The sequence below is a fragment of the Pungitius pungitius genome, chromosome 4, assembly GCF_949316345.1.
Source record: "Pungitius pungitius chromosome 4, fPunPun2.1, whole genome shotgun sequence".
Classification (NCBI taxonomy): domain Eukaryota; kingdom Metazoa; phylum Chordata; class Actinopteri; order Perciformes; family Gasterosteidae; genus Pungitius; species Pungitius pungitius.
In genome coordinates this window covers 17,690,925-17,717,338 of record NC_084903.1, presented here as the reverse complement: position 1 = coordinate 17,717,338, position 26,414 = coordinate 17,690,925, and the positions used below count along the sequence as shown (strand labels likewise).

Sequence of the window (26,414 nt, the reverse complement as noted above, 5' to 3'; positions counted from 1 at the left end):
CTGGTGCACCATAGCTGCTTCACTACAACCAGGCATCTGTATCGCTGCCAAAGAATATATCCTAATAATCCCTGCAGTTGTGTGTTTCTTTAATTACATACGTTAAATAAGGCTCAGTCCAAACACTGCAAATAGTGTGACAAACAACTACATGGAAAGTGACTTAAAGAGAACCCTAACCCTACAACACGAAACAATTGACACGGATAATAAATAATAGCAATTCTGTAATACTCTCATTTGCTCTTTAGTCTTTCCTCTTCACAATAATCCATCATGGATACTTTCAGACGTTTGTGTGTGGGCATTGGTATTGGAAGCACCCTTTTCTCCCTAACCAACACAGTGTGGAAGATCCACACTTTTACTTTGAGAAAGTGTCCAGTGGTTTGTGTGTGACAGCTCTCAGATTATTACCAGGCAATTTCTAGTGAGGCAGCACTGGCTGGTATCTTCAAAAAAGAGATATTGCGTCTGGTATTTATGGACATTTTTTGCTGATGTGAATCACCAACACCATCTCACAATCATATAGCTAAAACTCCTTCCTGCCTTCACGTCTGTGTCTTGGGCTTCCCAAAGCCTCTATGGTGCCTTCGAGGCCCTTTCTCAGGGCATTTCACGTCTCCACCAACCAATTATTACCTGTATTGAGAATGTAAGAAAGTGTATCCTGACAATGAGAAGCCTTTGAAAATCCTGGAGGAATGAATGGTTTTGAAATGACAGAAGTAATGAATAAGCACAAGTCTTCCCATGCTCCCTCAGTTATGATGTAATCAGCAACAATGTTTTCAGAAGGCGGAGGTAAATGGGTGGTGGTGGTGGTGGTTGAATCTCTTGAGCCCGCAAACTACTAATGGGCGAAGGGAGTCTGTCCTCCTGTCTTTGCCTGGCCTCCTTTCTTTTGACACTCCATTATGCCTTTGCAAGAATATATATTTTTTTTTACAAGGGTCATATCAACCATCATTCCACTATAATGGGATTTCAGTACAACAGCAGCAGCTTGAGGTGTAGGCTAATTGAGCTAAAGGGAAAGTGTGACAATTGTCGAGCACCACTAGGGTCCTTATTCTGGGCCACATCTCTGAGGTGTGCAGGAAAGGAGTCAGAATGTTGTCATGCTCTACTAAGTTCACTGTCGTGCTTCATGGAGATGAAGGAAATTACAGTTTTAACAGGGCTTATGCCATAATTATTAGAACTCCCTAAAATGTTGTGTTCACGTGTTCCAATGCCAGCAAATCAACGGTGACATTCTTGTAAACAATAGGCAAATGATTAAGCCGATGATCCTATTTATGTTTTCATTTAGACCAGCTGTGTTTGTCATCATGAGCCCCATAGTATCAAATAATAACATATTTCATCATTTGTCATGGTTGAAATTATGAAAAATGGAGAGCTAATCCTCTCTTAACAGGGGCTCCACTGCAGCGAATGCAATTTGGCATTTGGGCGCTGCTGCGTGCTTTCGGTTTTTAAAAGGGTGGGGTCAGCATTTCTTAAGAGCCAAACATTTCCCAGAAAGACATGACTCAGAGAAGGAGCTGATCAAAAGTAAAGATGCATGATGTATTTGGTAGACACAATGCAGTGAGAAGGTAAAGAGGGACATAATGTTGTTTTTTGATCGGTCTGTTGGGACGTTGTTTAAACAATAAGGGATTCATTTTCGATCAAATGCAAAACCTCTGCTCAGGGACTGAAATCCACAACCATCTCGATGCGTAGTCCCAAATCAAAAACATGAGAGTCTCAGAGTCTAAAAAAAGATCATGGGTCTCCCACTTGTTGGCAATATGTATTTTTTTACACACAGACAGGACGAGCAAACAGGGACTCGAGACTGATGTAAAATCACCGTTTCATTTGTCCCCAGAGTGCTGCCACTTTAAGATGTTAGACGTTAAAAGGCCTGCTTTCTCTTTGCAGTCGGATCCCATAAAAGAACAGGTCCTCTGACGGTCTCTGCTTGTTGTCATTGCCACTTGTGCAGCAACGGAATCTCTTTGAATAACAATCTTCAAACGCAGCTCCAGCTACTCAAATAACCAGGTTAGATGATGCGCACACACTTGCCAGTGATGCGGCAACGCTAAAGGAATTGCAGCGATGTAAACAACCCACACTTGATTTATAAGGGAAATAATGGACAATAATCTCCTGCTCTTACTCCTCCGCTCTCTCGCTTATAAACACTCGGGCCTGTTTACTGTCTCGAGTCATGTCTCACCTTCATTCATGTCAATACAATTGATTTTTGAGACACCTCAAGATGTACAAGAAATAAAGAGCAATCAAAAAACAAATCTGCAAAGGATTCTCTGAGTGAGGGACTGATTGACTGACTGATTGACTGACTCCAATGTTCAGAACTGATCTATATTACAGAGGAACATGGGAGACCGATCAATAAACCTGCGAAAGGTAGACCCCAAACTACAACAGGTAACTATGGGATGTCCTTAGTTCTTTTTATACAACAGCACTACAAGCCTTAGTCACAAAATGAACATGAACTAACCCTACATTTGACCAATATTTAGCTTCAACAAATGCATAATAGAAGGGCAACTGGTTATTTTGTGTAATTTTCTAATATTGTTTTTAGTGATGGAAAGGAGGCTAAGGCACATTGTCTTTTTGCAATTAATTCTCATCCAATGCTTCAACCCGATTTGGACCCATGACAATTGAATCATTAGGTCATGATAAAAAAACGAGGCATTGCATGAGTTCACTGATCTGTAGGTTTGAGGAGCCAACCGATCTCGTAAACTTAATCCAAACAGGGCTAATGGGGTCCAAAATTCATAGCAAAGCGAAACTCTGTGGTCAAACACGGGGTCAAACATGGGGTCAGTCTGAAGGGCTAATGGAGAACTCAGGGTATGATACCTTCTATGTTATGATAAATTATGATTAGACAAAACATAATCTAAATCTTTTGTTATTGACCAAAAACCTCATCAGCCTTGCCTCTATCACATAGACAATACAGAAATCCTCGTCACTGAAACCATTCGAGATCAGATAATCCCGATTTGTTTCATGCATGAAGCACCTCAAATGTCGAAAGCTTAAACACAGATTTTGGTTTGATTTATTTTGCCATCTGCTACTACAGTGCTGATTAATAGCCATTGACGCATTGCACATCATTATGTACCCACAGGTAGGCTGTGTGGTCGCAGACCAAAGCATGCATCTGCAGCCTAGTGATGACCGGCGTATGCACGTAAACAAAATAGGAGCATTCAAATGTTATATTTTGAGTGACATTGCATGGAGTTAGGGTCCTGTGAGACATCCTCTGCAGCGGGTTGATTAAGATCTGATCTGATTAGATTTGAGGGATCTTTACCTGATCCCCTATAACATGCCAAAAGCACCCCCCCCCCTCTCCCCCCCCCTCCAAAAAAAGGTGATTAAGGAAACAGGAGATGTCTGGTCCCCTCTGACCTGGATGGTGCAGGTGTACTCCGAGTCGTCCAGCAGCCTCACGGTGCAGTTGCATTCCCTGTCCAGACTCCTGATGCTGCTGCTCATCAATCGGCTCAGCATCTTCTCGGTCGTCTGCGTGCGGGACCAGGGAGAAGGGGCACATGCATATAGGCTACAAGTTGTATCTTCTGACCCGTTAACCGACACCCCCCCTTCCCCCCCTTCCCCCTCTCCCAACCCAGGCCCCCCTCCTCCCCACCCCCGTAGTCCGACACCCGGTCAGCGGCAGTGACGGTGCACCGTTGCGGAGCGCCGGCGGTGGTGGTGCATCGTTTTCTCCGCGCGCTTCTTCCAGTCAGTGAGGAGGAGTGGGAATGGTGCTCCTTAGCGCCTGCAGCTGCTTTACGCGCTCTCCCTCTGGTCCCGGTAAGACTGTCACCCCCCCCCCCCTCCCCACCTCCCCCTTCACCTCACGTTGGCCGTCTCCTCGTCGTTGCCATGCCGCTGTAACGCTGCAGGGCGGGCCGAGGCCGGTGAATGGCGAGTCCCTCAGCCAAAAGGAAGCCGCGACACAGGGGCTGCGCCTCCACGGGGGTGACGACTGGGGAGGGAATTCCGATAGGCTGGCGTTGGTCGTGACTGCAGCCACGTGTGAATAATAAACAGAGTGGGCATCACATAAAAACATGTTTGTAATAAAATAATTATTTTTTTAAGTATTTGATTAAAATAAGTTGGACTAATTTAATGTAATCATATTGCATGGATTTTCTTAGATTAAATTATGTCTACACACAAAGTAAATCCTACACATAAATTAATTGAGTTCATCCAATGACTTTCTTTTTGAGTGGAGATTAAATTGAACTAACAACATTTTTAATCTATTCAATGATGTTCTTAGATTGAGGTATGTCTACACATATGTATTGGATGGAAACCCTGCACACAAATGAATTGAGTTCTTCTACCAATGACTTTTTTGAGTGTGGGAGGCAAAGGGGCTTCGGTTTCACAAGGTGTGCACTCACAAATAAACATCAACGTTACATGTTCATGTCATAAACTTTACTTTTTGGATGAACAAAATACCTTTTTTTAAATAAATTAAACGTAAGCACGTGCCAGATTTACTAATTTCACCATTTGTTGACTCGCCCTGATTTTTTCCGACATATCTTGAAGGCAGCTACGCATAGTTTCCTGCACACTTGAAATGCAGACATGTAAAACAAAAATAATCGGTGTTTCCGTTTGATTATACTGTTGGGTATTTGCCTCATGTCTAATGTAACCACAGTTAGTCTTATAGGAAAGCTAATATGGGCACGAAAATATATTATTTTGTAAATAAAAATAAATAAACGTACTCACAAACAAATGAGTGTATTGATAAACCAATGGGGATGGGAAAAGCTCAAAGGTTATTGTAACATACAAACATACAGCACGTCTTTTTGTCACGCACAACACTTAACATTCTACTGCAGTAGTGTTTCTCCGGTTTCTTTGACTGTGTCTCCCTCTGTTGGCGATTTACGAAAACACTGTCGATATAGCATTTAGCTCCTCTACCTCAGCAAAGTCGTCAATACTTAATCATGACACGTTCCGTAACAATCCCTGCATTTCCATCCTTACTTCCATAATACACATTTATTAGAAAAAGGGTCCCCTGCATGGTTGTGTTACTATGGTGTTGATTGGTGTTATTGCTACGATAATGTCCATATATTTCATTAATTTTAACTATTTTTTTAAATGTTCATTATTTTATTGTACACAAATGCAACATATGCAATGTCAATGTAATTTATAAAATATGATCGTATTATTTATATTGTATTTATTTGTGTTTTCGCTGTATGCCGAGAACGTTTTCTCTACAAAATCAACTTTTCATTTGACGTCAGAACCTCCTCGTTTTACTTTAAAATGTAGCGATACATGTTTCTAGGCTAAAATGAATTATTCGTAGAAGGTGGACAAAGGCACTTTGGCGGTATTGCTACTATTATTATGATGATTTACTTGAGTAAATGTAGGTCTACTCATTACACAAGATACAAAACATCATGCTTACTTTAACGTAAAACAACCTCCGTGGAGAAAAATAAGGCGGTTTTCGGATTGTTAATACCGAGTTTGTCACAGACGAAAACTGCAAAAATACAGCCCATCTGCCGTGACATTGTGTATCGCAATGCCGTGACCCGGATTCGAACCGGGGTTGCTGCGGCCACAACGCAGAGTACTAACCACTATACGATCACGGCGAGCTACGATGAGCTGGCGAATGTGTAGAGGCAAAAACCCCTACTTAAGGCTGACACGGAACCCGGGCGGCTCTGTTGTATGAATTGTTGGCTGGTTAAGTACACGTGCATGCGGTCTCTGCTTCACGATAGTACGGAGGGAAAATGTACAAAATCATTTCCTTTCGTAAATGTTCCCACGAACAATGTTTTTATAAAAGATATATGATTAGCTGAGGAAACTTGCAGCTCGGCTCGTAATGTTTGCACAGAGGTGACATCTAGTGTACAAACGGACACACTGCACGGGGGCGCACGTGGTGCTTCTCCTCCCCTCCGGTTGGCTGATTCTGCTGAGCACGTTGCAGAACTTCCTGTTTTGTAACGAAAATGTGCTGGTTACCAAACGTCTCCCAGCATACCCAACATCGAACAAACGGAATTGTGTTCGGGGCTATATAAGGTATTGTTTTGCTTCACTGCTGTCATATTCTTGGGTCGTATGTTTAGGGGTTTTATAGCCAAATCTGGACATTTTTTTGCAACACTGTGGTAAAAGGGTAAAAGAAAGAACATACAGTTTCAAAATATAGATCAACTAATTTCAAGCAGGATTGAAACTTGAACACAAATCTTCTAACTTAGATAAGGTTTACATTTTTATACAATGTCTGTGCAGTCATTCCCTTTGTGCCTCCTTTTAAGCTCATAGTTGAATAACAAAATGTTCTCACTTAACCTGTGTTCCCAGGTTTTGGGTCATGGCTCATACGTGTGTTCACTGGTTCCGCAAGGGCCTCCGTCTGCATGACAACCCAGCCCTGATGGCTGCTCTGAGGGACTGTAAGGAGCTGTATCCCGTGTTCATTGTGGACCCTCACCTCCACAACAACACCTGTGTGGGCATCAACCGCTGGAGGTTTCTCGTCGGAGCCCTCAAAGACCTGGACTGCAGCCTCAGGAGACTCAACTCCAGGTAGAGACACCAGGACCACGTTCAGAAAAAGTGCTGATTATGAAGGAACACAAAGATGTTCTGATGTGGGTTTGTTTTGCCTCCTTCAGGCTGTTTGTTGTGAGGGGGAAGCCCGAGGAAGTGTTCCCCGAGCTGTTTGACAGGTGGAAGGTAACAAAGTTGACCTACGAGTACGACACCGAGCCCTACAGCCTGAGCCGGGACAAAGCGGTGGCCACGCTGGCCAAAGAACACGGAGTCGAAGTCATCTACAAAATCTCGCACACTCTTTATGATACAGAAAGGTATTGATTACTATTGATCGACTTGTCGCCTACACACATTGGAGAATTGTTTACATACTTTACTTAAATTCTATGCAATTGTAGTTATGGAATATTTGATTTCAGAGATGTTACCTGCTGTGTGATACATTAAAAAACAAATCTTTTGTTGCCTTCATAGGATAATTGAGGAAAACAGTGGCAAGGCTCCGCTTACTTATAACCGAATGCAGGCAATAGTGAAGACTCTTGGTCCTCCTAAGAGACCCATCCCTGCACCGACCATAGAAGATCTGCCAGGTAATGCCAGTGAATTATCAGAATGCATTCACGAAAACATTCATGAAGACATTCGATCCTGTTAAACATTATTGAAATGACAGTAAAACATAACAAGTGGCTAATTGAAATACGCCCGAATTCTTCTGTCACAGATGCAATGACGCCATGTTCAGAAACCCATGAGACGAATTACGGGATTCCCACTCTGGAAGAACTCAGCCAGGACACAGCAGCTCTCGGAGGGGAGAAGTTCCCAGGAGGAGAACAGGAGGCCCTGAGGAGATTAGATGAGCATATGAAGAGAACGGTACTTCACTTTCTTTCTTTGCAGAAACATTAATATGCTCTTTCTCTCGTTTAGAAGATTCTCCTATGACATCTATTTCAAAATGAGCTCTCCACAAAAAAAAGACAAAATGAGAGGTCAGTCTCAGAGGTGCAGCATCTTCAAATGCTGTCGGATAGTGCCAGTCCGTCACCATGTGTCACATGAGTAGGTGGTTATTATGAAGAGAGCGGAAGCCATCATCCATGAGATGGGCATATAGAAAGATATATATATAGAAAGTGGCCTGCCCCTCAACGGTGAAGAAACCCCTTCAGGAGGCCAATAGAAGGCCCACTAATGCAGTGACAACTGGTAAAAAGGGTTGTAAGTTGTCTTCAGACGCTGAGGCCAGAGGAGGAGAGGAGCAAACTAGAGGCCGTCAAACCCAGTGAAGCACTTCTCCTGGCGAGCTGAATAATCCCAGGGAAGCTTTTACCTTAAAGCCAGAAGCTCCTAAACAAGCTGACGAAAGGAGGAAGGGAAGCGGGGAGCTCTAGTTTGAGACATCCTTGATGTCTCAATGCTTTATCATTAAACTGTTTTGAAGGCGCTGGTAGAGCGAGCCGGACTGGGAGCGTTTGAGATTGTGGAAGCTTTTCAAAAGAGAATTGATCTGTGTTTAATGAGGTTCTCTGCCAGAATGGAGAGTTTCTGCGGCAACAGGAGCTTTTTAATTTCTTTCAGAAGCAGGGGGGAGAAGAGCTACCCACGTAGCACCAATCTGCACCAAAGAATGTTGAGTTAACAGAATATGTACATCTTTCCTTTAAGTAAAGCATCACTGGACTGGATTCCATTTGGTGTATTTTCTATAAATACAACATTTGTATTATACCCGGAAAACAGAAAGTGTGCACGTCTTATCGTTGATGGATAGGCTTTGTGTGACTTTCATGGCCTGTTTTCTTCAGGGATGGGTTTGCGGCTTTGAGAAGCCACAGACTTCTCCAAACTCTCTGAGCCCGAGCACCACTGTCCTCAGTCCGTACGTCACGTTTGGCTGCCTGTCTGCACGCACCTTCTGGTGGAGGCTGGCGGATGTCTATCAGGGGGTGAGTGTTACCGTGCAAGAGGCTGCACAACTGATGGTCTGTAATAATAGTATTGTGACTTTACTTCCCTCGCTGTTAAATACATTTCAACAGTAAGAAATAGGAAAGAAAATGTGTTGTAGGTTTAACTCTAGACTTTTGGACTTAGTTTTTGTTTGTGCGGCATTGCAGAAGAAGCACTCCAATCCTCCGGTCTCCCTGCATGGTCAGCTACTGTGGAGAGAGTTTTTCTACACAGCTAGTGTAGGTATCGACAATTTCAACAAGATGGAGGGCAACCCTGTATGTACCCAGGTGGATTGGGACACAAACCCTGAATATTTGGCTGCATGGAGAGAGGTACTGAATCGTTTACATTTTTTAATAGAAAGAACTGAAATAAAAACATTTCATTATTATAACCGTTGCACCGCTATTTTATTTGTTTTCCTCTCTCTCTTCCTGGATATCCTGTGTGTCCCTCAAGGCTCGGACTGGTTTCCCCTTCATCGATGCCATCATGACTCAGCTGAGGCAGGAGGGTTGGATCCACCACCTGGCCAGACATGCTGTGGCTTGTTTTCTCACCAGAGGAGACCTGTGGATCAGCTGGGAAGAAGGGCAGAAGGTGTGTAAAAGGAGACTGCATCTAGATATAAATATTGCTTTGTACAAAGCCTTGAGTAGGGTCAGCTGGGGGTGAAGTCTACAAGATAAAGTAAGTTAAAAAAGATCTGAGGGTGTGTAGTCAGAAAAATGTAAGCATTTGTACAGCTCTGTATCCACATCATCACCTCTGCTTCCAGCTGGTACCTTTTGGGCTACAAGCATAATACACTAGAATCTCCTAGCAAACTGTGGGCACTCGGGTTTGCATTGTGAAACATGTAGGCGCCAGGTTTTGATGAGGAAGTAGAATGCATGGAATTAAAACAACAGGATTCTCCTGCATTGATTGTCATCCCTTTTCAACCATCCGCCTGAAAGTGTTCGAGGAGTGCAATGCTAAATCTGTGGAGGACTCACTTTTGCTGACTGCCCCTGAAGGTGTTTGAGGAGCTTTTACTGGATGGCGACTGGGCTCTGAATGCCGGAAACTGGCAATGGCTCTCAGCAAGTGCCTTCTTCCACCAGTACTTCAGGGTCTACTCCCCTGTTGCATTCGGCAAGAAGACGGACAAAAATGGAGACTATATCAAGTAAGAACGCGAACCTAAAAAACTCGTGTTTTCACAAATTATACAGATATAATTGTATTATAATGCCTCCATACTACTTCTTTTAGAAAGTACCTTCCTCTTCTGAAGAAGTTCCCGGCCGAGTATATCTATGAGCCTTGGAAAGCGCCGCGCAGTGTTCAGCAGGCAGCAGGATGCATTGTGGGTAAAGACTATCCGCAGCCCATTGTAAAGCATGAAGTGATCAGCAAGAAGAACATCCAGAGGATGAAGTTGGCTTATGCTAAGAGATCGGGAGACCCCGCCGAATCACCCATCAAAAAACAAGGTAGAGCAGGGAAGTCTTATCTATTCTGAGAGGTTTATCCTCGCTGGTGTTTCTCATGTTTACAGAACATCCTGCTTCCTAACAGTCCTATCTGTTTTTCTCCTGTAGGCATAAAGCGCAAGGCTCCATCTGTTGTTGACATGCTGAAGAAAAAAGACAGAAGAAAGTAACTGTACACTTCTAAAGGTTTTGTGTAATATATGGCTTTTCATTAAAAATCAATTTGATGCTTTCGTACATTTATGTGTCCAGGCAGCTTACTATGTCTTTCTTTTTACACTCTAATAAGGTTACCTTTTTATATATTTACTACAGTTTTTATATTCTATTTATATCAATGTTTAAAAGTGAGTGTTAGTCTTGTAGAATGTTTCATGCATGGAGTTAAAGTTCAAATGTATTAGAGTTTTTATAGAGCTGTGGTAGGTACTGCTTCTCATGTGACTTTTTATTTTAAATTTTATTATAACATGCATCACAGTTCCACGCTAGAGATTCTCCTTGTATGACTGCTCAGGTGTTAATATATATTATTCAGAATTGGTCAACGTCTATGGCTCGATGTCTATCATTCTGCATTATAGTGAGCAGCAAATGGAGCCACTCAATCCAAGTTTGTTCTTCTGTGGTACTTTGGAGTTCTTACTAATACCACTAGAGGACACTGTCAGCCCACCTGCTGAAAAATCACTTTTCTGTGCAGTATTACTGGAGATCATTCATTGGCGGACTTGGTCAACTTTAAAGAGGTGTATAATAATATTTATGAAGGTATTTGTCAGTAGACTGTAAAACGAAAAACAAAGTATGCAGTTGGAACATGTATTGCTGAAGACATTCAGCAGCTGTGGTCCAATCTGAGCAACAGAGACCTTATACTTTGTGCAAAAAAGGAACGCTTAGATTGCAACACTGTCAAACTGATATTTTTCATAATTTATATTATTAAGCGTGTGTGTGTGCATGTATCCCTACACAATATGTGATGGAATTCAATTGAAAACAGATACATGCAAAATGTATCTCATTCACCATAATGCCCACCAATATAGGGGTGTGTGTGTGTGTGTGTGTGTGTGTGTGTGTGTGTGTGTGTGTGTGTGTGTGTGTCTCATAACAGCTGTCTTTTGAGGCCAAGTCTTCTCCTGTTTCGGCTTCCTTGGAGCTGACACTGGTGTGAATATCCAGATGATGATGTCACAGCCTCAACGGCCGTACAAAGCCGAGCTCGGTTTCCACAGAGACCTCTCAAACATCACAACAATCTGCTGTCATACTGTGCGTACGTGTTGGAGCGTCACTGAGGGTACACTTGGCATCAGGCCACCCTGCCTTGTAAAATCTCCCGCCAGAGCCACACCTCACTGGCTGAGCTGCTTTCGCTCAATCATATCAGACTTATTTGAAAATCTGTTTTGTCTGTAGTCTGCATTCATGGACCCGTAAACATGCTACGATGCTCCCCAGAAGGATTGATTGACATATGACGGCCTCCATCCGAGATTGCACATTGGTGCGCCCCTCTCCCGTGGGTCCGTGTTGACACGTCGCCACTCACACCATCTTGGATCTGGGTGCTTTAATATCCGAGTTGGATTGGAACAGCATGTTCCAGCGCAGCTGGCCCTCCATGTAGGTTGAATAGTAGTGATCAATCTCAAGTGTTGATTTGCTGCACGGGAAGCATCAAACATTTATTACCCACTTTATTCAATCACAAATTAATTCTTTGTACACAAACTACTATTAATAGTCTTAAGAGTTTTAGTTAACTAGTTGCATCAAGTGTAAAAGTTTTTTTCCTTAATAAACAAAATAGTTTGAACGCACCCAACCACTTGATTAATCAACAGAACCGAACAAGAGGAAACACTCCACATTGGTTAGAAGTCTTTCTGTAACACAGGAGCGGGGTTCATTACCTCATAAAACACCATCAAAGGCATTTTAAATGCCAGCCAATAAAAGTGACTTGAATATCCCTGTCAGCCATCACATGTTTATTTGTTGTCAGGCTACTTGGGGAGAAGTCACACACGGCACCTGTTCATAACAAAATTGTTGTGACTGTTAAATTGCACAGAAACATTAAATTACATTTTCATTTGTTTTTCGCCACCACAAGAGAGCAAATAGTACATGTTTTAGTGGTGAATGGGTGTGTTCTACAATGGCCAGTTTACACTTTAACTGACCCAGAAAAACAAGAGAAAGTTGATCACTTGCTGAATGGTCACTATTAAAGATCTATGGAGCTGGTAAATAAATGCCATTGAAACTGTGGAGCTGACACTTGTTCTTTCTGCTTTGTACGTTTTGGTCAAAACCCTCTTGTGACATCTGGAAACAGTCCTTTAGAACTGAGCTCTACCAATACCCACTGGGCTCTAATGACTGATTGAAACAAATCACATTTGCCCCATGTGCACCATTATGTTAGCAAAAACGGATAATGGTATCGTCAAAGCCAGATGTATAGAGATCTCAGTGGTCATTATCTGTAGCCCCTTCTATAAATCTGCCAGACTAAGACACAAGAGGAATTGGAGAAGTGCTATAAAAAGAAAAGCATGTGGAAATTGGCATGCAGTGTCTAAATATTTGGACAGGAATTATTTAAAAAAAGATAGCAAAAAAGGGTTGTAGCCTTTTCTGAAGTGGTTGCCCAATAAAGGTGGAAAAGAATAATTGAAAAATAGCAATTGGATACCTATGAAAGGATGTCCATTGGTCCTATTTCTTGACAATATTTTTGCTTATGCCTTTATTATGTATTGACATAAATGGTTCAACATTAGGAAATCCCTTTCCAGCCATCAGCAGCTTGGCAACAAGGGGATTCACTGTCAAACAGAGTCACATGACAGAGTCTCCTGTCCCCTGTGTGCCCCCCCAGTCCCCCCCCGCGCTGTGCTTTGATCTCTCTGTACACACCCCGTCCTGAGTATTCAGACCATGCTGAGGCCTTTAAAGGGGGACTGCCTGTCATACACAGGGCTCCACCGCCCATACAAGTCTAACATTACATCTTTCAACTTGATTTTGGGAGAGCAGACTCAAGGAAGTTTTAATTCAGAGGATAGCAACGGTATCAGCGGAGTTGAAAGAAGATTTGAAGGATTTACAGTTTGTTTACCATGCAACTCGAAGAAGAAGAAGAATTTTTATTGCCATTTTGATAATAAATAGCTCTAGTTTCTCTTTGTCAATGCTGGCATTCCATTCAAACATTTGTATAAGTGATGTTTAATAATTTCTACTTGTCTGGTTAAAAAAAAAAAAAAAAATGTAATCCCTGATTGCTAATTTGTGTGTGTGTGTGTGTGTGTATGTGTGTGTGTGTGTGTGTGTGTGTGTGTGAGAATAGACGAGTGCGTGTGCGTCTGTGCGGGGGCATGTTTTGTAAAGATAAAAACCCATGTCTTGGGTTTGCAGTCGTTGTTGTCGGCCTACATAAGGCTGTTCTATTCCTACTGCTTTTCCTCTGGGGATCCAATGAAATTGTGGCTCCCTGGAGAATGCATGCCACAGCTCTCCGGAAGGCTTCACCATCCGATTTTTATTTAGTAGTAAAATGTCCTTTTAGATTTTAATGTTTTTGATAATAGGGGAGATAAAACGCCAATTCAGTCAAACAGAAGTCATTGTCATCCACACTTTGGAAAGTAACCTGGTGAGACTGCATGGCAGAGAGAACATGCTGCTCGCATTAATGGGCTTAAGAGTGAAGTCGTCATTCTGCTGATTGACGGACTCATGTTATTCTTTGCCACAGTCTGTACACAGAGCCAAAAGGTTTGAGGAGAAGGACAGCACACACAGCTGACCACACAGCTGCGTCCTCTCTTCTCTGTGTGCATGTAATGCATTGGAAACCAAATAGAAAAGAAAGCTCACCCATTTTTTAAAAATCCTCTCCTTTAATTCAGGGTACTAAGCCCGTAAAGACCTTCAATTTGACGTGGACCTCTGGAAGTTTCTTCTTCAAAAGGATTTGTTTTTCATTTCTCTCCAGACTTTTGTGATGGCTTTTAACTTTTTTTTTTCTTTTTTTCAATGGTCCATCGGCAAGTTTTGGAAACTGTGATGTGCTCCTGTGCCTATTTGCAGGCCCACTATAAATAGTACAGCAGCCTTCGCATGCTCATGTTTGATTGGAAATTGCAGTGGCTGAAGGCAGTGCAGAGGGGTGTCTGTCAAAGGAGGCAGAGACACTTGTGAATGGTGAGTTAAATCTATAAACTAGTTTATGCAAACAATGAATAGGAAAGGATCTAAAAGATATTTTTACAAGGCATCTCTCATATTTTAGGACACTGTGTGTTTTTTTGTCTGCATAATTGCTGTTTATTGGCTTACTTTCAGCTCTTATTAATCTCTCTGGAAAGCCCCCCGCGCCCCACAAAAAACGGACAAAACAAACTCTTTTTCTCCTGGAGTATTACTTTATCTTGTGGAAAATGGATTCACGGAGGACGACGTCGCGCTCCTCCTTTGGCAATGGAAGATCTAACAGTGGGGATGATATGAGTGGGAGCAGCCGGTCCAGTAGCTGCAGCTACCTTTCTAACGTGCGGCCAGAGAACAGGTACACACTCAACAATAACCCAGGGTGCTGTACTACCTGTTGTTGTGTTGCAGCATCAAACCTTGGGAGGGATATTGTTATTATGTTTGTTTCCATTGCCCACAAGTGTTGCTTCAGAAAAGCCTCCCAGTTAGGCAGCATTGTCATCACACCGACAATAGGTTTGGCTTTAAAAAAAGATCTGTTCACGCAACAGTTGACCTTAAGGTTTAAGATGATGAGATGAATATATTTTTGTCTACTCCCTGAACGTTTTAACTGATTAGATAATACAGTGATATTCAGCATCAGTGGCATGGGAATGTAAATTTAAGAAACTTGATTCGTTGTTATCTTATGTTGGTCCTGAAAAAAACTATTACCCCTGTGGTCCATTCCCCAAAAATCTGCTGAGCGTTATCACTGCAAAATGATACATAAAGCTGATTTAGAGGATATAGACAGTGGTGTTGGTTCCATAATTGGGTGAATAACTATTTTTTGCTTAAAATTGTACGCGTCATAGCTAAATCACTGAAGTATTATTTTATAGCGTTATTCACTTTATGCACAGTACCTTAAATAAATGAATTTTTGTTTGATTTATTTGCTCATCGAGTCACATGCAGTGGAGTGTAATCGTAACTACACTGACCCTATAAGGAAATGGATGTCAACACCAGATAATTATACAAGCGCCACAATATTGCTCTTATAATATGCATTCAAGCCAACATTAATTCAAGTCATTGTAAGTGTCCGATGTTACTTCCACATTTCCACATCAGTGTTCTTAGCCATTACATGTATGGTGATGTACAGTATCTCATCTGTTTAATTAAAATTTCTGGAATAATTGGGCCTTTCTAACGATACAACAAATATTTATTCATTCTAAAAATCAGATGCCAAATATCAACCAGTATACATTTCTTTCCTTTTCATATGGAATGCATATAGAAACAGAATTTGTAAGACTTGCCTCAGCTTTTGTTGTCTCTGGGAAACAACTGGCATGGAACACTATATGGAAACAATCTTAGTGTGGTCTTAATCTCTTGCACAGGAGCACACTGTGCAGCATGATGGCACAGTTAACTGAGGAAACTCAGCCCTCCTTCGAAACAACCCTCAAGTCAAGAGCTGTGTCTGAGAACTGCAATGTGAAGTTCACCTGTGTGGTTACAGGTAAAACAACCTCATTGTCCAACTTTTCAAGGCTTTAAGCTGTTTGTGCCCTAATGGAAATGCATTAGAGGAACATACAATAATTATATTCTTGTTGAAAAAATGTCTTTGTGAAAACGTAAAGAAAAATATGGCTCAATACGCTGCCAATACATCTGAAAATATTTGTATAATATGCAAGACAAGCGCTTTTTCATTTACGCTGCAGGGAAGGAATTGCAGGATAAACTTTTTTAGTTGATACAGAAATGTTTTCCTCTGATGATGATGATAATGATGATGATGGTATATTCATTTTTTTAAGGATATCCTATTCCTCAAGTCATGTGGTACAAGGATGATGTGCAGTTGGACAGATACTGTGGACTGCCCAAATATGAAATTTTCCGCAATGGACAGAACCATTCCCTGCACATCTACAAGTATGTATGTTTGGAAACACCAATATGACATCTGAATGCATTTTTTTCTAAACAAACTTTCAATAAACAAACTTGAATGACTGTACAGCAAAGTTCAGCTAAAACAGCCCTTTTGAATTCTCACTTTTGAATTCTCACAAACGAAATTGGCTTCTCTCTGCAGCTGCACTGTGGAGGACGCAGCTATATACCAGACCTCAGCCAGCAACAGCAAAGGCATCGTGTCCTGCTCTGGGGTTCTGGAGGTGGGCGAAATGAACGAGTTCAAGATCCACCAGCGCTACTTCGCCAAACTCAAACAAAAGGCAGAGAGCAGACGCAGCGAAGCGGAAGGCAAAGAAAACCAGGAGCCGCTACGAACCATCAGTCCGGACCGCACACAGAGGAAGCGTCGCTCCACAATGGAGGCCTTTCTCAGCACGCCGAGCTCCACGGGGGACGGGGGCGCCGAGGACAGCCTTCAGGCTGCACCTGTGGAGACCGTAGCCAGGTTACAGGAGGCGACTGTGGAGCAGGCGGAGGAGAAGCCAGTTGGCGTCGCTAATGGAGCGGTGTCGGCTGTGACTAATGGACAGGTGTGTGAAACTGGTAACAAGAGCGGGACGTTTACGTACGACTCTTCCCAGAAGGTTTTTATCGCACACCAACCCAAGACCCCCTTTGTCAAAAAGAAGATTAAAATGTCCAACAGTCCACCAGGAGAGCTGCCATCTGAGGGCAGAAGGGCAAAAGATGAGACCCTAACCTCTCTGAGTCTGGCGTGCACAGAGCCGGTTCCCTCAGAGGGGAATTCAGAGGAGTTTATGGATGTAGACAACATGGTTACTTCATCAGCGGAGGACTCAAGGAAGGTGTCAGAACGACATCAGAAATCAGAAACTGAAAGAAAACACTCAAAGGGTAAAAATGTACGTGTTGAGGTCGCTGTTCTTTCACAGGAAGGGCCGCTTCCTACCTCAGTACCCGCTGCTGCTTTCACCAGTCATACTGTTTCAGGAACTAAAACAGGGGGAGTACTGAGTGGTGAAAGGCCTTTAAAGGAGGGACATACTTTTGTTGGGGTAGCTGTTCCTTTAGAGAAAGTACAACTTCCAAACTCAGTACCCGCTGCTGCTTTTACGAGTCCTACTGTTTCAGGATCTGAAGGTAATGAAACAGAACAACATTTTGAAATGCAGCAACAAAGTCCACACTTGACCTCATCACATCCACAGTCAAGTGCTGCAACAGCACCACCCCGAAGCACAGTGAAAGGTTACGTTTCTAAGACGGCACGCGTTGAAGTCATGGATGTGGATGAGAAGTTACACGCTCCCACTGGTGAATCTTTAGCACGCGGGGACATTGTGTCGGTGAACACACCACGTGAGAGCACGACCTCTTCGCTTCCACGTGAACAAGCAGGACATCGGCTGCCTGCGAAGGAAACAAGCCCCGCCCAACGGAATGTGCCTGTGTCTCGCCCAGCGCCGCTGAACGAGGTGAGCGAACCTTTTTGCATGAGCTCATGGGCGCTTTGTGCTGCCAACAGAGGCCTCATCAGTAACACAAGCATCCTGGAGCTATTTAGGGCTTTTACAAGTATGCCCTGCTGACGCACATGTTGACAGATGCAACAGGTACATTCATTTTAAAAGGTTGAGAGTTCCGGTGTATATTTTTCATGCCATTAGTTCATAACTATAGTTTGGCATTGTGAAAATATTAGGATATATAGATTAAGCAATTCCATTAGTGAGACATTTGGTAACTTTACAACTACTGAGTTTAGGCCTTTATGATAACAGTACATGTTTCAACAGACTATGTAAGCATTAGCTTTGCTATTTGGATTGTGTATCTTTATTGTACACCGCTCATGCAATCCTCCTGACTCTAGCTTTTATGGTATAATACTGACAGCAGTGAGTGCTGAGACAAAAACATGCACAGCTGAAGCACCTCTTAAAATGATTCGCATTCCTTTCTGGCGACACTTAAATGTAAAATAGCTTCCTTCCTGGTGAATAGGCCTGCCGGCTTCAGCATTAGATAGAAAGGGAAACCAAGCAGCTGAGCAAAGCCACAGGTTTCTTTAAACATTATTAAAACATTTAATAAGAATTTATATTTGAGTATTTGAATGTTTCGCAGTTGCTTTTTGAAATAGCCTATGGACAGAATTAGAATGACTCTTAAGCTACACCGTGACTTATCCCATGACATGACACAGGGAACCTCTCGTGCTAAATTAAAAAATAGTTTGCACTCAGAACACTGGGGGCTTGATAAATAACACTGTTGGGGTAGAATGATGGATAACCTGACAGGGATTGAGTGACTAATTGGGGCTTAAATATAGGTGAAGTGATGGTAACCTGAATTCAGCTGTGAGGGGGGAAAGGGGCGGGGAACTAAACAAAGACCGGAAGTAAAGTGGTTCTTGAGGGATGGATGTGTAGTTTCTTGTTTTCACAAGCCATCTTTTCTCTGGTTCATAAATCCATTTTTTGCGCCAAGCTCCTCCTCTTCCGTTCTCTGTTTGTTGCTAGCTACGCTGTTGCTGTTTTTGAATTGACATGTGTTTGTCCACGTTCTGCATAGCCAGGGATAAGGGGATACGTATTTACAGCGTGGAAACCTCTGCTTGTATTTTGCCCCCGAGGTTACACAGGCCCACACAAAGATGAAGAGGAATGATGCACCTGTCGGCCTTGGGCTTCCCCCCAACCAGATGGGTGCGCAACCACCACAAAAGACCAGATCAGAAGGAGAGGCGGTGGCAGATGACACCCAGACCCCGTTGTCGCACTGTGGTCTGCAAGCAGCGATTGATAAAATTACACAGGACACATGGGACCATTCCAGGGGATCAAATGAAAGCCATAGGGCCCTTTTTACAGACATACAGAAGTCCTCCCTGCAAAGCCCTGGTGGTGGTGAGAACTTCCAAGGGTGTAACGTTTCTCCCTGCGCCCAGCAGAGCCAATTTAATACAGCTATAAAAACTGTTGAAGGGACAGAATTACAAGTTGATGAGAAAGTCGAAGGCAAAAAGGTAGGTAAGGTGTTCCTGGAGTCTGACAGCGTGGCTCCAAATGAGAAGATAGTTGAGATGGAGACTAAAAGTACTGTCCTGCATATGATTGAACACAAAGAAGCAGAAAAGACCAAAGACGCAACCGATAAAGAGGGTGAATCCAATAAAGAAACTGAGAAGAATGAGCACATGCTAGAAATGAAAGAGGAAACTATTTCAACAACAAAGGATCTACACTCATCTATGTTGGAGCCTGCAATCCCACTCCAGAAAAAACCCTCAGAACACACAAAAAATAAACTCAGGATTAAAGAGATCCAGGTAAAACCAAATGACATACATGTAGCTGTACTTTTGGCATCACAAATAAAGGCTCTTGATTCGGTGCTATTAAATTCAGTGACCGCCTTACCGGTTCATGCTTGTTTTGTACAAGATCCAACTACAACTGTGACAGAAGCACGTGAGGAGTTAAAAGAAGATCACAGTAAACCAACAGAGAAGAAGTTGATGTCTGACAGGGAAACTGATACAAGTGTAACTCCTCCCAGAAACACAAAAGGAACCCTCATTGACGTTTATAACCAACTAAATAAAACGGATCATCAACAGAGTCAGTCTCAATGTGCAACCTCACAGCATGTTCAGGCTTTACAAAACCCATCTGTAATCCCCCCAATCTCTGTCATAGACACCGGCTCCACTACAGAGACTGCAGGACTTCATGGTAGTGACAGAACATATCATGATGGTGTCATGGACATTAGCCAGGAAACTGGAGCCTCAACTCAGGTTCCTCTTAAAGATTCCCCACTTTTTTCCCTTTCTCAAAGCGAAAATGTAAAACAAATTCATACCCCTTTGAACTCTAAGGATGCACTGACCAAAAGACTTTCATCTGGAACTGTCTCACGAGAACCTGGGACTCCACTCGCACTTACACCCCTCAAGCACAGGGATCAAGAGTCAAGTAATGCAGTTTCGGAGCGTGCCAAATGTGAATCTGTTCACGGCAAAGACATCCAAGCTTCACTAAAGTTAACCACAGAAACTACACTCAACTACCAAACACCAAAGGGGATTAATGATATTAATTCCACAACTCTAGATCAAGGCGAAATGGAAGAACGCGACTCAAACAGCAGTCCTTTGCAGATGTTGGCCGCTGAAAGTGTACATGGAACAGATACACAAGAAAATACTCAGCGAGAGAGCTCAAGAGTTGAGGAATTTTCAAGGGCCGACGTTTCAGGCAATCCAACCTCTGGTGCTAGTCCATTGTCAAAGACACGAGACTCTGCTTCCCCTATTCCTTCTGCTACTCCACAAGAACTGGCGTCTGGGGCCCGGCGCAAAATAATCGTTCCCAAAGCCAAAACCGATGAGGCCTTAGAGGTCACGTTACAGGTTGATAACCCCACTCAGACAAAGGAAGATCCTTCAGAGAGCAGCAAGCCTTCCGCCAATCCCGTACCCCTCGCCACATCTCCAAGGCCGTCAAGGAGGTCACCTCTACTTCGGCCCCCTGTGGAGCAGACCAGTCCTGCAGCAAGACGTTCTCCGCTCTTGAGCAGGAGGAAGATGGCCTCTGAGTCTCAAGCACCAAGTCAACCGCCCACTGAGGATATCCACGTCCCAAAGACTCAGGGGAAACCGGCGGAGAAGGAGAAGCACGACCCATTCAAAGGTACAATAGCCAGAATGGTTAATAGAAATTGTTACAATGCTTGGCTGATTAGAAATTGTCCTACTTTAGCAGTAGTTGTATCAAAAAATAATTATAATGTATAAATTGAGAAAAATTGTGCAAAATCTGTTTTCCACATTTAAGCTAAATTATCTATTGTTATTTAATATACACCCCAGAATACATCACTATGCCTTCTGTTTGTGCCTCTTACCCTCCAGCACCTCAAGTTATTCGTAAGGTCAGGGGTGAAACGTTTGCCGATGCCTCCGGACACTTAAAACTGTGGTGCCAGTTCTTCAATGTACTCAGTGACTCTACAATCAAATGGTACAGAAATACAGAGCCAATTGCTCAGATTAACGTAAAGTAAGTGTTCATTGCAAGTCCAAGGAAAATCTGAATATAATATATCATATAAAAAATGATATAATATGGTTTTGTTGCTTCTTGTGTGAAATGGAAAAACAAAGATTTTCTTCTCTGGTTCTCAGCGCAGGGGATGAAACTCAGGTCAATCTTGCAATTGTTCAGGCCACCTGCAAAGACTCTGGTGTTTACAGCTGCACGATCACTAATGAATATGGGACCAAATCAACAGACTGTCTCCTTAGTGCAGATAGTAAGTACTCTTTTACCTTACATTTGGTTTAAAACCAATGTTTGTCTTTACATTACTGGACTGAAATAAGTCTTATTCCGCTTTCTCTCTCTGTCACTGTTGCAGTCTTGGCTGGAATGTTCCTACGTGAGGACCTTGGTGGTAAGATGAGACTTTACGTGTTTCATCCACAGCTTTTCCAAATTATTTTCTGACTGCCATTCTTACATTTGTTCTTTACGCAGTTGGAGAAGAGATCGAAATGACACCCATGATATTCAACAAGGGTGTGGCGGATTCAGGCGTCTGGGGTAACACATTTTTTGGACGTATAATGATGCAGGAATCTCATATTGGAGATGGGTGTGCTCGTAAAGTCTGGAGGGCAAAGGTCATCTATGGTCTGGAGCCTGTGTTTGAGTCCGGAAAACCGTGCATCATCAAAGCATGCAACCCCATCGCCTACGGAGGTAAAGCAGAAAGCTCCCTTATAGACAGGAACCTGGACATTGTGAAGCAGGTATGTAAAAAGGTTTGATTTGTCTACTCTTAGATACGTCATTCAATCCGTTTACAAATCCAGAATTAAAGTAATTCAGTCAGTAGTCATTCTTGCCACCCACGTATAATTACTAAGGCACTAATCTGATCAGGATTAAAAAAAATCCAATGTTCTGGATACAGGAGTGTAAAATTCAGAACTTGGCTCGGGAATACTGCAAAATCTTCTCCGCTGAGGCAAGAACGATTCCAAACTTCGGCCCTGGAATTGAGTGCGTACGATCTTTCCTTCAACTTCTCCTCAACAGTTAAAATCTAGTTTTACAGTACACGCACTGTTCAGCGTCGCTTTAAAGTCAATGGTGTCATCTTTGTCACACAGGGTGATCCCGGTCTACCTGATGTACCGACCAGCAAACCCGGTCCCTTATGCCACAGTGGAGGCTGATCTGTCGGGGGTCTTTCAGAAATACTCCACCCTCGATCATTCAGGCGCAATAGACATGCGGTCAGGCTCTGAGGCAGAAAAGAAGTGCTGTGCGCTGCAGCACTGGATCTTTCAGTGGACCAATGGCAGTCTGCTACTCACTCGACTCGAAGGTATAGGCCGGCCGCTTGAATTCAACAGCGAAAATGAAAAAATGTATGTTAAGTGAAGTTTTATTAATAGGAGAATGTTTTGGAATACAAGATGCTTTTGAACTGGGGCCGCCTTCTTTCTTTAAATGCCGCTTCAAAAACAAGCATTTATTCTGAATTGAGGAGGCATTGAGCGTGTGATGGATTACACACACTAGTCACCATAACAAATGAAGTAAAATGTTGCTTGCAATTAAGAGTGTGGGAGCCAAACAATTTGTCTGTGCTGATCTACTTAAAATGTGACCTTCTCAACCCGTAGAAGGAGACATGTGTTTTCCCCACACAGACACAAGTTTTGTTATGAAGCGTTACACTTGCAATAAGAGTCTACTTGTCAATTTTTTTCTCCTACATGTTCAGTCAATCGAGTGAATATTCACATTGTTGTATTTGAAAATGTCTACTGAACAACAGAAAAAAAGAGTAATTGTGTTGTTTTGTTTTCGCAGGTGTTGACACCAAGATCACCAATGTTGGGATTTCAGTGAAATCAACGGGGTTAGTACAATTATGGAGTGAAACCCTAGTTTTAAAGATAAGTTACATTCATGCTGACAACAATCACAGCTGTGACATTTGGCTTTGTCGTGTGTTGCTGCAGGCATCAAGGTCTGTCTGTTGAAGGGAATCCCAAAGTTTTTGAGCAGTTTGTCTCCCAGCACCGTTGCAACTACTTCTGCGGTCTGCTCAGCCTGAGGTCACTGAAGGTCATGGACTGTTTACCGACACCATCGAAGCCGAAGGGCTCCCGGAGTCCATTGCTCCAACGCAAAATGGCCGGCGGCTCCTCCAGCCCTCAGGCCGGCCGCAGAGCTGCTGGAAGCCCCCGACTGCCCAGGAAGACTGAGCAAGAGGGAAGAAACACCCCCACTGAAGAAAAGGCTGCTCCAAAACTTGTCGTCCTAAACGGGTAAAGGTTCACTGTATCAACACTGTTGGGTGAAACAAAATAAGCCTGATTACGCCTCTGTTTTTGAAAGAAGTATAAGACCCTTACAGAGACCAGGAAAGAGATTAATATATAGTGTTTGACAGCCACCATTCCTCCAATATCAATCAGAGTGGATTGATGTCCTCACGTGTTGTGGTTATTGTCTTTTGTTTCCTACATTCAACCAATCTTGGGATTGATACAGTGAAGTAAAGTGAGAAGAAGCTTTCCTGGGATTGTATTCTATCAATCCATGTACCATTGCATGTCACAGATTGTGAATCCCAATCCCAGGACAGTCTATTTGTACTGAATGTATTTACAAGACAACACTTTTTGAACTGAATTAGAATATTACGAGGTTTATTGTAGTAATCTGAATGTAGGGCATTTGCCATGTCAATAGCAAAGTTGAGCTATAACGGATGCACAGTACAGCACATTGAGTACACGCTGTGAGTAAACAAACCAAATGTTTTGGTTATGTATCAAGCCAAATGTAGCGTCAAATGACACTGTTGTACGGTGGCAAATGGTGCTCTGCTTTTATGTTGTAACCTGTCATGTTTACTTGCTGTTCTACATTGCACTGCATTTTGCAAACTGCACATTTTATTTGACTTTGACTGAATAAAAAAATATAATGATGCTTAGTATGTCTGTGGAAACCGCCTGTAAAGGTGCATGATGTGCTTTTTGAATTTTGAATTTTGTGGAGTGAGCTGAATCACATCAATGTAACCAGCCCACTCAATGTCTCTGACATCTGCAGTCACTCATTATCACATCGTCTTGAAAGATAAGTAACACTGTGTTATCTTAGACTCCTGAGAGGACTCTGTCACAATGCTTTCCCTCATTATACTGACAAGTGCTGGTTATTTATAGCATGTCTATGAAGGGGACTGCCTTATTTGGGCTTGTTTCCTTTTGACTATTTTACTAAAGTCACACTTCCTTTTCATCATATTCTTCAGAATTTGATCAAATAAGTAATGCTGCTGTATGGGGAGCATGAATGTACAACACAGTTTATTTTGGAACCAGGTCTTAATACAAAAAATGAACGACTTTAAGACCAAAATGAGACATTGCAGTGCTGGCGGCTGTGTGTCTGCACTGCAGGGTTGAAACAATGCTTTGAGCTAACATGCTAATATTTAGAATGTAGTTTAGGTGCAAAAAAGGTTCAGGTATATACCAAAGAATTAGGAAAATTTGAATTTGACTCGATGATGGCACTAGTTGCATGCTTAACAACACAAAATATTTGAGAGTGACGTGACACTCGCGACTAGTGTGTTTTTACTGGGTGAAAGGCAAACTTCATCATGATAATCATTTGTGATTCACAGTCATTAGTGAGTCATCCTTTATGTAAGCATTGGCCTCACGCACATCAAAATGTACACTTCACAAAGAAGTTCACTGTCAACTCTGATGTTGTCCAGCAGTGTGAGAGCGTAAAGGGCTGCCAACAGAAGGACGCGATGACAGGCTTTAGTGTGAGGTAGCTGACACTTCTGTTACATTGCATATCTGTGAGGAAGGAAACACAAGGAAATGTATAAATATATAAATATATATATGGATCAGACACACACCCCCGGTATCGCAGATGAACATAATGGATGTTGTGTAGTTGATGTGTGATAACAACATGGAGGATATCGGACCTATCTTGAAACAAGACACTCCTGCCACCTACTGTTTGTTCAATCATCGCACCGTTCATGAAAATAAGACAAGTGAAAACAACTTTACCTGCAGTAGGTCATACTGCCGTAATGGTTTTCTAGGGTTAATTTTAGGGTTCCATGAGTCGATAGTTTTTAAATGACAGGTATAAACTAGCACAATAGTAAATTAGTGCTCTAAAAAGTGACATACTCCTTACAAACAAATAAAAGTATTACCATAAAGGGTTATTCTCATTACTATCACTGAGTGGCAAAAAATATGACAGTTTCATTGTCCGTTATCAAAATCCCATTTGTCTGAAAGGAATTATGACAATGAGACATACCCTAATTCGAATGAGTGTCCTGCAAGATATAACAGAAATAATTATGAGCAAAGTGTGGAAATTACAGAGGGAATATGCATTGGCACAGATCTTCTTGCTGCGCTGAGTAGCTCTGACTGAATGCTGTGAAGAGCACTGGATCGCTCATAGTAATCTCAGCATTAATACCCACGATAAGACGTAGCAAATGAGACAATTGTGAGTCCCCAACTGTAGAAATTTTGTGTCCATGTGGGCCAAATTAATTGACTTTTCATTTAATAAGACATAATGTTTCGTTAATGTGAAGACCTCACACTCAGAGGCTGGGTCTTTGATAAATTAAACACATTTGTAGAAGTCAGTTTCACATTCAGCCTAATTATTTTGCAACGTTTAAGAAATATGCTCCTCCAACCAAAGATCAAATTTCATTATCACCATTTTGACTAATATTATAAAATTACATCTTTACATTGTGTTCTACATTATTTGCACAGCATCAGAGCAACAATGAGGTTGACGTTGGTAAGATCCAATTAAATCAAAAGACAAAAGGGGGAAACGGATACAGCACCGAGTTTGTGTGTGGCCTTTCTCACGAGGCTGCCTGACCTCACATTGTTGAGGCTAACTGACCTCAATTACCATCAGCGGGCCAGGGAAGTTGACCATTTGGGCAGATTAAATGAAAATGATCCCACGTCCCTAAATGCCACAGACTAGTTGGTATTTGAAAAAAGTTTTATCTACCTTCCAA

The 26,414-nt window shown here is 42.4% G+C and overlaps 3 protein-coding genes and 1 non-coding gene across 6 annotated transcripts in view; 2 read left to right on the top strand and 2 right to left on the bottom strand.

Moving 5' to 3' along the window:
- Positions 1 to 3,685, bottom strand: part of LOC119229478 (FERM domain-containing protein 5-like) — a 40,917-nt gene extending 37,232 nt beyond the window's left edge. Inside the window, exon 1 of the mRNA XM_037489866.2 lies at positions 3,469 to 3,685. Within this exon, the coding sequence (XP_037345763.2) occupies positions 3,469 to 3,570 (102 nt within the window). The 5' untranslated portion in view covers positions 3,571 to 3,685. The remainder of the gene's footprint in view (positions 1 to 3,468) is intronic.
- Positions 3,686 to 5,654: 1,969 nt separating this feature from the next.
- On the bottom strand, positions 5,655 to 5,726 carry trnah-gug (transfer RNA histidin (anticodon GUG)). The gene has a single exon. It is a non-coding gene; the product is annotated as a tRNA-His (tRNA).
- Positions 5,727 to 6,075: 349 nt separating this feature from the next.
- Positions 6,076 to 11,159, top strand: cry5 (cryptochrome circadian regulator 5). Its single transcript, XM_037451618.2, has 11 exons — positions 6,076 to 6,168; positions 6,457 to 6,681; positions 6,771 to 6,965; positions 7,126 to 7,244; positions 7,379 to 7,533; positions 8,466 to 8,606; positions 8,778 to 8,945; positions 9,073 to 9,213; positions 9,633 to 9,784; positions 9,871 to 10,091; positions 10,200 to 11,159. Exons 2-11 carry the CDS (start codon positions 6,467 to 6,469, stop codon positions 10,259 to 10,261), a joined length of 1,569 nt encoding a protein of 522 aa, XP_037307515.2. The 5' UTR covers positions 6,076 to 6,168; positions 6,457 to 6,466; the 3' UTR covers positions 10,262 to 11,159.
- Positions 11,160 to 13,871: 2,712 nt separating this feature from the next.
- On the top strand, positions 13,872 to 24,350 carry LOC119196133 (alpha-protein kinase 3-like). 3 transcript variants are annotated; one of them, XM_062561820.1, is made up of 14 exons: positions 13,872 to 14,315; positions 14,457 to 14,679; positions 15,725 to 15,846; positions 16,151 to 16,268; positions 16,432 to 17,749; positions 18,922 to 20,974; positions 21,196 to 21,343; positions 21,469 to 21,596; positions 21,702 to 21,737; positions 21,821 to 22,095; positions 22,260 to 22,348; positions 22,459 to 22,676; positions 23,168 to 23,216; positions 23,320 to 24,350. In XM_062561820.1, the coding sequence occupies exons 2-14, from the start codon at positions 14,552 to 14,554 to the stop codon at positions 23,630 to 23,632; spliced, it is 4,995 nt and encodes a 1,664-aa protein (XP_062417804.1). In that variant the 5' UTR covers positions 13,872 to 14,315; positions 14,457 to 14,551; the 3' UTR covers positions 23,633 to 24,350. The 3 variants fall into 3 exon arrangements, with proteins under 3 accessions (XP_062417804.1, XP_037307493.2, XP_037307502.2); XM_037451596.2 differs by having other exon boundaries at positions 13,873 to 14,315; positions 18,913 to 20,974; XM_037451605.2 differs by lacking the exon at positions 13,872 to 14,315 and having other exon boundaries at positions 14,422 to 14,679; positions 18,913 to 20,974.
- The last annotated feature ends 2,064 nt before the right edge of the window (positions 24,351 to 26,414 follow it).